The sequence below is a fragment of the Microtus pennsylvanicus genome, chromosome 8, assembly GCF_037038515.1.
Source record: "Microtus pennsylvanicus isolate mMicPen1 chromosome 8, mMicPen1.hap1, whole genome shotgun sequence".
Classification (NCBI taxonomy): domain Eukaryota; kingdom Metazoa; phylum Chordata; class Mammalia; order Rodentia; family Cricetidae; genus Microtus; species Microtus pennsylvanicus.
The window spans coordinates 20,669,981-20,684,633 of NC_134586.1; the positions used below are offsets into that span (position 1 = coordinate 20,669,981).

Below are 14,653 nucleotides of genomic sequence, written 5' to 3' on the forward strand. Positions count from 1 at the left end.
AATGCATGGGGACCTGACTAGCCACTAACATTATGGGCCCCTGGAGTGGCTTGGGCTTTCCCATTTTCTTACAGGCTAACAGGGAGGTGGTTAGCATGTGTCTGTCACCTGTGCACAGGGAGAACACGATGTGGGTAGGGCAAAGATGGTGGCAGGGGCCCAGGATGGGGCCACAGCATGACCTCCAGTGGTGAGAATTCTAGGTCAAGACTAATGATGGGGAAGGGGAACTAAGGAAGAGGAATTTCAAACAAGAACAAGAAAGAGGAGATCTTAGGCTCCAGGGGACAGATAGCCCATGGGTTAGGAAAGGTCTAAGGCCTTGGAGGGCAAAGTGTCTGAGAAGAGCTTAAACCCCTTTCATCACAGGGTCCTGTGTTCCTCACTAGACTTCAAACCAATAGCAGGGTCAGATTCCCTTTTCTTGACCCCGCATGGTGTCCAGAAGAGCATGAACGGCAGGAGCAACTGTGCTGTAAGCACCTGTTGAGTTGATACAAAAGTCATGCATTTTCAATTGTTGGCTGCAGAAGTTTGGAGGTGAGCGGTGATGAAGGAAGTTAAGTGGCTGTAAAGCCTCCTCCATAAAAAACCTGCTTCTACAGAACATGCTGCTGGTGGTGGCAGTGAGCGGGCACAGAGAAAGGTGGTCCTGGTTTGGGAGGTGATGGCTCAGAAGGTGGCCTGGCTTGGGACTCCAGGCCTAGCTTGGCTCTGAGATAAAACGCTGTGTGACTGTGGTGAAGTCCCTACCCTTTGGTGTTGTGGAATATTTAACTATGGAAAGATGTGTTACATTTGTTTATACTGTGGAATATTACTTTAACTGTGTAAAGGCATGTTACATTTGCTTCTGCTGCCTTTGTTAATGATGGAAAGACATGATACATTTGTTTCCGCTGCCTTTGTTAACAATGTAAAGACATGTTACATTTGTTTCTGCTGCATTTGTTTAATTATGTAAAGATGCATTACATTTGTTTCACCTTGTTTGCCAGAGGCACCTGATAGGTTTAATAAAAAGCTAAATGGCCAATAACGAGGCAGGAGAGGGATAGGCAGGGCTGTCAGGCAGAGAGAATACATAGGAGGAGAAATCTAGTCTTGAGAGAGAAGAGAGAAGAATGAGAGGAAGTAGAACAGGGAGATGCCCAGGGTCAGTCAGGCAGCCCCCAGCCAGCAGACACAGCGTGGCATATACAGAAAGAAAGGAGAAAAGTCTTGAGGCAAAACATAGATGAAGAGAAACAGGTTAAGTTATAAGAGCTAGCAAGAAATGAGCCTAAGCTAGGTTAAGCATTCACTGGTGAGAGTGGGGTGTTGAGGTCTCCCACTATTAGTGTGTGGGGTTTAATGTACGATTTAAACTTTAGTAGTGTTTCTTTTACATATGAGGCTGCCCTTGTATGAACTGAGATGGTCAGCTGAGATTTCCTCTTGATGGATTCTTCCTGTGACAAATATGAAATGTCCTTCTTTGTCTCTTTTGATTGATTTTAGTTTGAAATCTATTTTGTTAGATATTAGAATAGCTACACCCGCTTGTTTCTTAGGTCCATTTGATTGGAAACTTTTTTCCCAACCCTTTACTCTGAAGTGATGTCTGTCTTTGAGGTTGAGGTGTGTTTCTTGTACGCAGCAGAAGGATGAATTCTGTTTTTGTATCCAATCTGTTAGCCTGTGTTTTTTTATAGGTGAGTCGAGTAAGGGATATTAATGACCAGTGATTGCTAGTTCCTGTTATTTTAGTTTTCATTGTTGGTGATATTATTATGTATTCCCCCACCCTTTGGGTTTTGCTGCTGTGAGATCATCTATTGTCTGTGTTTTTGTGGATGTAGCTGACTTCCTGGGATTGGTGTTTTCCTTCTAGTACTTTGTGTAGGCCTGGGTTTATGGCTAGGCATTGGTTGAATGAGGTTCTGTCATGGAATATCTTGTTTTGTCCATCTATGGTGATTGAAAGTTTTGCTGGGTATAGTAATCTGGGCTGGCATCCATGGTCTTTTAATATTTGCATAATGCTTGACCAGGACCTTGGGCTTTCATTGTTTCCATTGAGAAGTCAGGTGCAATTCTGATAGGTGTGCCTTTATATGTTACTTGGCCTTTTTCCTTAGCAGCTCTTAATAGTCTTCCTTTATTCTGTATGCTTAACTAGCAAGAAGTTTCAATGTCATGATTTAAGAGCTGGTTAGTGGCCCAAAAGAAAAAGCCTGGTACATGTTGGGTCTTCTGCATGAGATGAGAGCTGAGATGGGAGGGATGTATTTGTGCAGCATGCTCTTCTGGCCAGGGAGGGTCAGACAGGGCCTCCTTCCTCCCTTGTGCATCCTGCTGTTATGTACAACGTTCCACAGTAGCTCCAGCTAGCTCCTCTCTGTTGGTGAGCAGGTCTTGTGTTCTTGCTTTGGGATCAGGCTGTCTTTGGGATGTAACAATCTCTACCCTGGTGGGTCAAGTGTATAAGCTTGTTGCAACTAGAGGGGCTGAGGCTGCTGGCTGCAAATGGAAAGCTATGCATTTTAATCAGCTTCATGTGTTATTATACGATGGTGCAGCTCCCAGACCTCTAGTTTCCGGGATGTTCATTTCAACTGATGGAATATCCCTTAAACCTCAATGCTTAAGGCACTGACCACTGGCAGTTATCATGAAGGCTTTCCCACAGTCAAGTCCAGGACTTGGAATGAAGGGAATAAGTCAAATATCTGCTACCACCTCTCCTGGTCCCAAGGTAGAAGGAGCTTCAGCCTCAAGGCCTGTTGCCATGTTTCTGACCCTGAAAGGAAGGCAATCTTTCTCTCTTGTGTAGCTATTTTCTCCAAATTGAGGGCTTCCCTCCAAAGGGGCAGGCTGACTCATTAGAGCCTGGAAGCTCAGGGAATTTACAGGGATCAGAAGACTCGAAAAGATTCGCAAGGTCATTCCCCAAGGTTATAAAAATAATATTTGTGAGGGAGAGGTGGCCCCTCAGTGGAATTGCCTGAGAGTTACGGGGAGTCCTAGCACGCAGTTGTTTCCAGCTGCCATCCATATTGGGACAGATGCTTTAGTGAAGCAGCTCCCTGAGGGAGGGTTACCCGTGTTTCAGTAAGTTACAGGGAGCCCAGAAACATAGCTGTTTTGAGCTAGCATCCACTGCTTCCACAAAGTAGACTTGGGTGGATTTATTTCTTTGGTGTGTCACTGATGCCCATTTGGAGTGAAGAGATGCTTGTCTCTCTAGGAAAAGTAACACCTGACTGTGCCTGCTTCCCAGGGTGGGTGTGTGAAAACTCAGTAGCTTGAACAGAGACAAGTGGGGGGAAGGGGTGTGGTTCTGTAAATGACCCCTTCTCTCCACTGGCTGCCTCTTCCCAGATGATCTCCCCTGGGCTGTTTTCTGCAGCCTGGTGCACGGGCTCAGTAATGAGGAGCGGGCACCCAAAGAGGGAGCTCTCTTTCAGGTTTGCCCAGCATGCAGCTGTGTGTAGGGTGTGCACTGCTGCTGCCCATGTAACAATGGCACATGGAGAGATGGGTAGGTAGGAGAGAGGGCTTCTTGCAGAGTCCGGCCAAAGACCGAGGGGAGGCGACAGGAACCTGGCTACAAGATCTAGACACAACCAAGGGCTTTCTCACACTATCAGAAGTAATGGCAGAAGTAAGCAACACTCCTGGGTTGATGCACACTTGGCTGGGAAGGAAACCTGAAAGTGTCTAATACCCATTGAGAGACTATGTGGGTCAGTACAGGGACAGAGGTGTCATAAAAGCTCTCCACTAGGCGGTCTCACGGGCCAGAGGGAAGCCATGGCTTGACACCCGACTCTTCTCTCCTCTGTTGTCACCCCCTTCTCCTTCCTCCCTCCTTTCATGGCTCACATGACCACCTGTCCAACCATCAACCCACCTTTAAGACCAAGTTCTTTTTTTTTTTAAGATTTATTTATTATGCACAGTGTTCTGCCTGCATGTATGCCTGCAGGCCAAAAGAGGGCACCAGATCTCACTACAGATGGTTCTGAGCCACCATGCGGTTGCTGGGAATTGAACTCAGGACCTCTGGAAGAGCAGTCAGTGCTCTTTACCGCTAAGCCATCTCTCCAGCCCCCATAAGACCAAATTTTCCAGGATCCCCAAGTACAGTCTGACTGTCTCTTGGTCTAGATGGCTTTTCCAGCAGGGAGCCAGAGTCCAAAGATGGTTGTGCAGGAAAAATGTAGAAACTGCAAAGTCAGTGCCTTCCACTTGCAGGTACTTCTTATGTTCCTTTGAGCTTCAGGGCAGTCAACAGCTTTGTCATTTTGGGATGAGAGGCTGGGGCCCAAGAGCTGTTAGACATGTCGGTTTGATGTGTCTGCTTCATCAGAGATCAGCATCATAGCCATCAAACACCTCTTGTTTCCATGAGCATCCAAAACCGTACTAGTGATTTCCCTGGCTCGGTGTCACTATTCACTGAGAACAGGCAATGTATGTGTGTGTGTATGTGTGTGTGTGTCTGTTCACATGTGTGCATGAGCATGTGCTGTATACAAACACAGCTGCTGAGACTTAAGTCTCCACCAGTAGGCTCACATGCAACATGGTCTGGAATCTTCTTTCTTGTGTTTCTGCCCTGCCTATTAAAGCAGCGAGGACTAAAGTGGACCAAGGATAGGTAGAGCACCCAGAGTTACCCACTCCCTGGCTCTCTGTCTTTTTGATCATTGAACTATAAGTAGTTTAACCAAGAAGTTAACGTTAGCGCTTCCTTGAACTAACACAAGCAGTTTTAAATCCCAGATTTGGCCTAAAGAGATGGGTAGGTTGCCTTAGAAGTATTCTCTTTTTCTGGAGATGACTGCCTCGCCTTTATTCTTCCCCACCACCCCGTGTTAACTTCCTTGTGAAATCTTGAATCGGATGAAGGCGGTAGGAAGCCCTAAAGGAGAAACACAGCGGGTCCAGTTCCACACAAAAAGAAAAGGGAAAAGATGAAAGACAGGCATTGGAATGATGGGCATCCAAGTTGGATCGCAGTAGGGGTGGGAGTGGCCTTGAGCATCCCCAGGAAATGCCTTGAGAGGGGGCTGCCTGCTCTACCAAGGCTTGCTATTCCTCCCTCATGTACTGTTCATCCTGGCAAATCTGCCACCCCTAAAAGTCACTATCCTAAGAAGGAGTCACTGCTTGAGGACAAGAATAGCTTATCCTTTCGGACGCCGAGGCAGCGATGGGCTTTGCATGAGAACTCTGCAGAGGGAAAAGGGATGGATTTTAAATTATTCACACCAGGGCTTCTATTTTAGCTAAGACTACAGGAGAGAGACAGATAATTCAGGCCATCTGAGCCGAGAGCTGATGACCAGGGCCCATGCCACCCAGATCAAAGGAGGGGCCTATTTTTAGCGTTTGGAATGTGGGCCCCGCAAAGTTTTCTATCTTCAGCCAAACGGAGATCGTGATGGACGGCTCAGACTAAACTGGGCCTTTGTCAGGAGCTCTTTTATTTTTAGGGAGGGGGTGGATGGAAAAAAGTAAGTTCTAGAACCCAGTTCTGAAAACCACGGACCCAGAGTCACAACGTTTCCTTCTGGGCTTCTGAGGCTTTGTTAGCCAGCAGGACAAAGTCTAGAATTCAGGGCAGATAGATCTGGGCTGGGACTCAAAAGCAGCTTTTACGCAGCTTGCCCACCTTGCTGTGTAACCTCCAACCGGGAGGAGCCACCCAGCTTCTCCTGGTCACCGTAGTAACCCCATTGTGTGGTGGTAATGAGGAAGGATAAGGTCCAGGGAAGCCATGTTATGTAAAGATCATAAAACCATGGCTCTAAGCAACACATCATAGCAAAACTCCTTTGAGAAGGGACCCAAATTAGCAGCTATTCTTAGGGCTGCTACTCACAGAGTGTGCACAACTCGGGTGAGCACACAGCCTCCATAGAAGCTACAATAGCAGGGCATTTGGAGGGTACTGGGACCCAGCCCCCACAGCCTGGCTGTGTTCTCCCTTGTGACTCCCTGGGTTGTCTTGCTGCTACTCTGCTTGATAGTACTTTAGTCTTTGATCTGATCCCCAAGGGTCTCATTCCCAACAGAGATGGAGAGCATTTCCCTGATCAGCACAAACGCCCCAAAGAGCAGACCTCACGAGGACTGCACAGACACCCAGAATCCAGACAGCTGGGCTTGCTAAGAAAGACCTCAGATTGAAATGGGATTAGTTTTCAATGAAGGAAACCCTCACAGTGGCCTGTTGGAATGAGCCCTCCCTCTCTTAAGCCCCAGCACACTTTCCTATCAGCTCCTTCCTAGAGACATTACTCTCTCTGTCTTTCCTAGCCAGAGACACTTGCCTGGGCCAAGGAACTGTGGTGAAGTCTGGTAGCGCCTTATCTACTGCCTAGACAGGCTGTCTTCTCCACCTATTTGCCTCCTAGCTAGGCCCAAGTTCATGTCCTTTTCATGACTCAGGACAGCTGTTGTCTTTCCCAATGAAAAAGCAAAGAACGAGGGTGATTTCTGGGGTCTTTCCCCTGGAAGTTTGGTCCCTGATTCACTCCAAAATGGAGCTACTGGCCATGTGGCCAGTGCTGCAAGGGTGCCACAGAGAGCATGCTGTCTGGTGAGAACGGGTGGCTCTGTAATGTGTGGGTACGCGATACCTGAAGGGGGCCCTTACATCCCACCTCAGGTGGAGCTCTGAGCAAGTTTCAGAATGTGTTGATAAAGGAGGTTAAGAATGTGTGTGTGTGTGTGTGTGTGTGTGTGTGTGCATGCACATGTGTGCACTTGTGCAAGTGCACACAGCTGCCCACACACATGCAGTCATAGGTGGACAGGGAGCCTGCCCCATTTTCTGGAGATGTCGCGCTTCTGTTTAGCTTTCTGGGTAGATTCTAGCCCTGACTGTGGAACCATCAGGCTTAGGGGAAGTATAGGGGAGTCCTGAGTGCTGGGTTCACAGTCACCCTTCCCCATCTCTAGGCCTAGCTCCTCATCAGTAAGAAAGAATGAATCTTGCCTCTCTGGGCATAGGAGGTGTGCAATGTCAGAGTACAGGAAATGGGCCATTTGCCCCTAGCTATAGCTGTGCGTTGTATTTTCTCACGGCCTCAAACTCCCCTCCCCCCAATTGTGAGCATCCCAGTAACTAGTGACCAGGTAGATCAGAGAGATAAGACTAGGCCTACCATAAATTTCCCTTCCCAGCTTCCCCTAACTCTGACTTGCTGATATTCAAAATCAACCCTCGACATCCCTCTGGCCTCTCTTTGTGTGTTCCAAACCTCCCTGACAGGTCGATTGCTTCCGGCCTCCTACCTGCTTGGCTGAGCCTGTTCCCTTCATGCATCTCCCAGTGACCCCTCTCTAGGCAGATCACTTCACCTGTACCTGCTCCCCAGCTCCTGTCAAGTGCACATCACGAGTCTGAGCAGCTCCGTGGGCATGTGAGGCCTGAGCGAGTTAGCATGCGCTAGTGCCGGGAACAGTGCAGATGGCAGTGCCTTCGCGGGGTTGGTGGAGTGTGAGGAGCAGCAGGCGGTGTGCTCAGTGAACAGTGGCCATCTGTGTCGTCAGCAAGCTGCGCCTAGTCAGCAGAGACTGTTTCCCAAGGCTGCTGGGGACACCTCACCCCCAAGATGGATGGCTGAGTCAGAAGCTGGGTCCTCAAGGGACAGTGTCTGCATTCTTTCTCATTCTGTCAAGAGGGTGTCCTGGTCTCCCCACCAGAAGGTTCCTCCTCTGTTTCTTGTTCCCCGAGATGCCCTATAAGGCAGAATCCACAGTAGGAAGGAAGGAGGCATGGGGCTCAGCAGGATGCTCTACTGGGACAGGTTCCAGAGGTCAGGACAATGGCTTGCCTAGACCCTTAGACCTCTCAGAGTCCAGCAGGACATAGACCCACAAACTGGTAAAGGAAAGAGGTCTTTCTCTGGGCCTGATAGCCCATCCCATCAGCCCTTAATAGTAAGACACAGCTATTTATGTGGCGTCTGCATGGCATTTGCTATTGTAAGTAGCTAACAAGGACTTCTAAAGAGATGGAGTGTGGATACAGACTACACATGAATACTGCGTCTTTCTGTATAAGGCCCTTGAGCATCCCCCAGCTCTGGGTATGTGTGTGGAGGACAGGATGTGGGGGCATTTCTCAGAACCTATCCCTATGAGCTTCAAGAGAGGACCATGCTCTTGCCACACTGCCTGAGGGACAGCCAGGCAGGCTGTGGCTGCTTCCCAGCACCTCTGCCCACTGCTAGAGAGAGGCTCAGAGTGTCCACCCGGAAGGTTGGTCCCCCGTGGAACTTTACCCTACATATCACCTTGTACCCTGCCAGCACCCTGGTTCCAGAGTAAAATGAAGAGATCCCACAAAACGGGAGCACCATCCAGCTGGGCCTGCACGGAGCAGCTTTCATATCCAGGCCAAAAACTAGGTCGCCGTTTTGAGAGCTGCTGCAGGGGCCAGGCCTCAGGCTCCCCACAGCAGCCCCTACCTCCCACTCCGGAGGATGAGTGCAAGACAGAGCAGCATGGTCTTCGGAGGATATTGGGGGGCGGGGGGGGGCGGGGTGGAAACAGGGAGCTCAAGAGCCCTGCAGAGCTACTTCCCGTCGCCTGATTTCTCTTTGAAATTTATTTTGCAGCTTAGGTTTTCTTGCAAAGCCCAGGCATTTGTCAGTTTTCCTGTTTTTTCTCTTTTGAACTTTAGCCTTGGTCCTCTGAAGTGGGCACAGAGAGGCCTCTAGGTTATGAGGAGTCAGCCACAGCCAAAGGGTACTGGGTGTGTGGGCCCAAGGTGGTCTTGGCCTCAGAGTCCCTGCTGGGTCTTCCTTGGCCTCTTTCTTGGCCCTGAGGAGCTGCTATGGGTGTCTCCCCAGACCCCCAGGAAGACACATCATGGAGCCCATGATGCCTACAAATGCTAGCCATGAAATAAATATTCTTTACAAATGATCAAATCTGTTAAGCCTGATTAAGCCTTTCCACAGAACTGCTAAGAGTACATGTTAAATACCATACAGGGACATAGCTAAAGAAAGAAAAATCTGGAAATCTATCAGATCTTTCAACAAACCCAGAGATAGACTTCAGAGATGAATCAACACATGGGCCTAATTAAACAAGCTTAAAAAGAAATACCGCTTTATGAATCAGTTGGGGGGATCAGAAGCTCCCTCGTTATTTCATAACGTCAAGGACTGAATATTGATTGCTTTCCTCTGTGGTGAAGGACCCTTAGGCTTGAGAGTCGTATGCTGAAACACAGATGCCAGTGTCTGGAGCCGCTTCACCCGAGTGCAGAACACGGGAAGGGTGTGCACCAGACAACGGTGACCATGAAAGGACAATGGTGCGCTCTAGGTGGTGGGGCAGAGAGGGTCCCTTTAGTATATCTGTGAAAACTGCTTGTTAAAGTCTAGAGGGGGAGGAGGAAGAGATGGGGATGTGGGGGACAAAGGGAAGGGGGAGGGAAAAGGGGAGAAAGGAAAAGACGGAGGAGGAAGAAGGGGCAGAAGAAGAAAGAGGAGAAAGAGATGATTTGGGGAGGAAGAAGATGAGGAGTAAAAGGGAGAAAGAGAAATAAGAAGAAGGGAGGGAAGAGGGAGAAGGGGAGGAAGAAGAGGAAGAATCAAGACCCTAGAAACCGCGTGGTAATGCTAAGGCTGACCTCCTGGCTCAGGTCCCACGTCTCTGGAGCATATAGCCTTCACAGCCCCCACAGCAGGCTCCCTGCTCTGGCTCCCCAGGATCCTCAGCGCCATACTTAGGTTGGCAAGCCCAACCTGAGAGACACGGGTGATGCTTCCCTGCCCCCACAGTGCACAGGCCTACACTCACTCTCCATGGAAGAACACTCCTGTGGAGGGACAATCCCCACAGAGAGACAGAAAGACACTCACCGCGGAGAGACAACTCTTCTGCTCCCGGATGATGGCCCCGAAGCCCAGGAAGCCGGTTGTCATGACAAGAGCACCAGCAAAGATGAGGATGTAGGCAGAGGCAGCAAATGTGCTCGAGGCCAAGATGCTGAGGTAGCCACTCTTCTCCACCAGTGTCCAGATACCCACAGCCATGACAGCTGCCCCACCGACCTGCAGAGACAAAAGGGAGATCAGGTGGCACCTGAAGCTTTGCCAACTGCCGCCTGTCTAGTGCCCATTGGGCACCAGACCCTCTTCAGGCACCTTGTCAATTAGTCTTCCTAAGGGTCTAAAGGAAGAATCTCTCTGTTAGCTTATAAACAAGCAAATCGAGGCTTCAGGTGCTCAGTGAACTTGCCAGCCCCCCCCCCCCCACCTCACATGCAGAGAGATTTCAGATCTAAGTTTAGTCCAAATTTATGCTTCTTACTGACCATGGATAAAGATCCTTTGCCCTCCCCATACCATTCTTGGTGCTTTTTTTCGCAGAGTGCTCCTTGGTCTCTCCCAAATCGTCCCAGAGGGCCCTCATGCTTCACATGCTCACTTTTGGATAGTGGGTGAAGAAACAGGTTCACTGGGGAAAGGTACCCTGCCTGAGGTCTTGTTTCAGGATGGACAGATTCAGGAGGGATGGAGAGCTAGGATGTGTCCCCAGTGCCTGCTCTTTGGAAAGGTGTTCCCATTCCTCAGATCCCTGCAAAGGATTGGGAGGCAGCTGAGATTCCCTCATTGGCATATTCCAGTTTGATCCAGAGATGGGGCCGGACAGGAACCTGCTCACTTGCTGGTCTGAGAGCTGCTTCTGAGGAAGAGTGTCATGGAGCACAGCCAGGATGTCAGCCTCCAGGGATTAGGAGGCCGAAGAGCCATCTTGGTGGGTGCGATGCTTAACTAGAATGTTATTATACGCCACACATGCACCTAGATGCCACATACGGAAGACGAAGACCGTTTGCCCAGGACTCAGACTTCTGAACGGCTCTGCTGCCTGATCCTGGGAAGGTCAACTTCTCCCTGCCCCTTGTCTTCAGGTCCCCATGGACTCTATTCCTGATAGATAGTGGAGCCTTCCTTAGAGGTCTTAGTATGGTCAAAGGCAGAGAAGAGAAGCCTGCTCCTACCCCACTCTATCTCTGCCCACACCTGGATGCTAATCCCCGTGAAAGGCTCCTCATCTGTACCATGGTGACTCCGTGGTCACTTCTCCACTCTCTGTTCTGTGCAGTCACAGACCTCAGTGGAGCAAAGCCTGGGCGCTCTTCTTAGCAATTCACACACACCAGGCACCTACCTCGTGTGATTGGCATGTACTCTGTCAATTTCTTGTCTAAACATTACAACCATCCTGGGAGGATGGGGAAGGGTTTATCATCTCTGCCTAGCAGATGAGGAAGAAAACCGAGGCCTGCAGTAAGGCCAGGATGACACCATTAGTTTCAGAGCTGATTCAGGGCCAGGTCTTCTGAGGACAGAGGCAGGACTGTCCTTGGATCCCACGGAGTGGGTGTGCCTGCTCCTCCGCTTCTGCTGTTCGAATGGATGATTCCTTCCGAGAACTCTTTTCTCTCCGCTGGTACCTCCAAGTGAGAGAAGCCAGCATGAGGGCACCGCACAGGGCCACAGCCATGCTGCTAAATGGAACTGGAGAGGCTGACGCTCCCACCATTGTGCGATGCATGCTGGCCCCCTTCCGGTTTTCCCTCTCTAAACTCAGGGCATATCTCCTGATGAATGGCACCTTACACTATACTGGGCAGCATATTTTCTTGGTGGAACAAACAAAAACAACAACAGCCAAAAATGATGTTTGGAGTCAGGAATCCCGGGACACGGCAGACTTTTAGAGTCCCTGTGGGTGGAACTCATCTATGGGCCACACAATTTCTGTGAACAAAGGGTTTCCTGAGTCTGGGTGGATGGAACCAAATAACAGATGTGGCTGACTGACTAATGGCTACCCCTGTCAGTCAGCTTCCACGACCACTGGGAACTTTGAGTAAAATATTACCCCCACAATTCCCTTATATAACTGTATTGTCTGGCAAGTTTGCGTGAGGCTCTCGACTTTGAATGATTGGTTCAGAAATGGCCCTTTAATCTCTTTGGTCCTCAGTTCTTCCGCCTTTCAAGTTGAGGGAGCCTTATTAGCTTGGTGGTTTTAATCTACAGCTACTAAAGACCCCTTGAGTTACTTTCTTCCAAGGATCTTATGTATTGAGGTCTTTGCCTAACAAACACAGCGCATTAACTAAGAAGTAACTAATTTTGCCTTCTCTTTCCTCTCTCCTTCAAAACAAATTGTCTAAAGGCGTAGGATACTGCCGAGCAGAGATTCTGAATATTACGAGACAGTTAATGTGACCATGATGAGTTATAATGCTATTTAAGAACTGGAAAACATGGTATTTAACGGGTGCAATCTCTGTAAGGAAAAGACACACATTTTCTATTAGGCAGGCTAACTCTGAATCCCTACTCTTTCCCAAGCAGGGAGTAACCTGAGCCTTCTTATCTTGAACCCTCAGAAGGATAGGCTCAGATTGGTCTGGGGATAGTTAATCTGTTGGGGCACAAGAATTCACTCAGAATCTGATAGAAAGAATCACTTAGCACACAAAATGATGCATTTGGGTCGGACTGAAGTCTGCTCATCCACCATGGTCAAGACACACATCCAGGTAAGTCTCCAAGTTTTCTCCATGTCTTCAGAGTTGTGGCTATATAACCACCTGGGGAGTCATGAAAACCCAGGGCTGGAACCCAGGCCAATTAGCACCTCTGGGAGTAAGACCCAGGCAGGGACATTTGGAGAATCACAGCTCAGGTCCAAGCGTCCTGACTTTCTCTTCCCAGTAGGTGGCGCTGTGTGAAGCCCTGCAGAACACAAGCTGGCCCTTTTCCTGGGAGCAGCTGCCCCAGGGCTAGAGCAGAGCACTTTGTCCCAGCACTGTCAGATCTTGCTAAGCAGCGGTCCTTAGGCAAGCTGGGTCTCCAGCCACAACACAGGGTCTGGGAGAGATCTGGAGGGACATCCTGGCCTGATCAAGGTCTAGAAGACAAGCTCACACTAGGTCTGAAGACCTGAAGAAAACAAGAGACTAGTCTGAATCAATGGGCCTGGGACCTCAAGGTCCCCCTCCCCAGAGAGTTCTGTATAGTAGAGAAGGTAGTCACTGAGGGATCAGTACTATAGCTAGCCATGAGAAAGGAAATAAGAGGGTCTTAAGTCCTTCAGGGACTTTGATTTCTTGTGTGTGATTTGGTCACCTCTGAACAAGAGGTAAAAATGCTCACTCAGTGTTGGGATGGGTTACCAGAAGGTGTCACGGGGTGGGGGCAGAAGCCAGAAAGTCTGGGCCGAGTTCTTTTGGCTGTGCCATTAACTGTGTGATAGTGGGACACCAACTTCTTTAAGTCCTGGTGTCTTTATCTGCAGATTGGGCCACTGGGCAGGGGCGGTGGGGGAGGGGCACTGACCCCAGAACCCACTTTCCCAGCCATTTGCATCAAGTCGGGTCTATAGTATTCAGTTCCTCATAGGACAGAGCTGGTCTTCTGTCAGATAGTAACTGAATTTCTCAGGCATAGCCGGTCACCAACGGGTCAGAAAATTTGTGTGATCCAGGGCACTTGGCTAACCTGAGCAGCCATCCTTTAGCCTGACAAGACTAAAGTAGAGACTTGGAGGAAAGCAGGCAGAGGGTGTGAGAGCAACTGCAAGACTTTTCTCCGTCAGGATTTCACAGGTAGGGTTTCTCTGCTGGGGACGCAGGAAGGACTGTGGGGCCTCAGGGAGGAAGCCTTGGGCAGAATGTTCTGCCCTCCGTGCTGGGCAGCCCATGGCATGGAAGGCAGGAAACATACAGGGTGATGGCATATGGGGCGTGCGTGCATGCATGCATTCATGCGTGCGTGTGCGTGCGTGCGTGCGTGCATGTGTGTGTGTGTGTGTGTGTGTGTCAGGGGCAGAGAAGGGTTGCTTACTACCTGCTCTGTGGCATTCTGGAAAGGTTTGTGGTTAGGCAGCAAGGTTGACCCATTCAGGACTGTGCTCCTCATTCATGAATGACCCCTGGACAGCCTTTTCAATGGTACCCTCACTCATGTACCCAGCAGCCCTTGCAAGGGTGCTGCTGCTGTTTCTCTGGGATGTTTGCTTGCTGTTAGGCCACCTCCCTGTCCTTGCTGCACTGTCTACCTTGGCTCCTGTCCCAGGTCATCCTCCAGCTCTTGCTCTACCCAGGGGTGGACCAGGCTACTTACCGATCTGTACAACTGACCCCAGACCAGAGCCTCAGGCCGGGACTCTCCTGCATGGCCTGGAGGCCTTTAAATGTCTGCCCTCACTTTCCTTCCTCTGTGATCTGGCTTTAATGGCCATGTAGGAAATGTTCACTCTTTTTTTTTTTTTAAAAAAAAACTCTATTATTTTTAAATCTTTGTATGTGTGGTGTGGTGCATGTTTGGGGTGTGTAGAGAACGGTATGTGTGAGAGTCTGCCTCTACAGCATGTGTGGAGGCAGGAGGCTAGCCTCGGGTTTTGGTCCTCCTCTTCCACTTAGCTGACTCTGCTGAGACAGGGTCTTTTGTTTGTCACTGCATACACAAGGCTAACTTGCCCGCTAGCATTTGGGATTTCCCAGCCTTTGTCTTCCTCTTGATGTAAGAGTGATGGTATCGCAGACTGTGCTCTGCTGTGATTGGCTTTACATGGCTTCCGGGGGTCTGAACTCAGGTCCTCATCCTGCATGCTT

At 49.5% G+C, this 14,653-nt stretch overlaps 1 protein-coding gene across 3 annotated transcripts in view; it reads right to left on the reverse strand.

The window, feature by feature from the left end:
• The window catches only part of Tspan11 (tetraspanin 11), a 58,670-nt gene that overhangs the window by 18,569 nt on the left and 25,448 nt on the right, over positions 1-14,653 (reverse strand). For all 3 annotated transcript variants that reach the window (XM_075982677.1, XM_075982679.1, XM_075982678.1), the window contains one exon: positions 9,876-10,067. In XM_075982677.1, the coding sequence (XP_075838792.1) occupies positions 9,876-10,067 (192 nt within the window). The remainder of the gene's footprint in view (positions 1-9,875; positions 10,068-14,653) is intronic.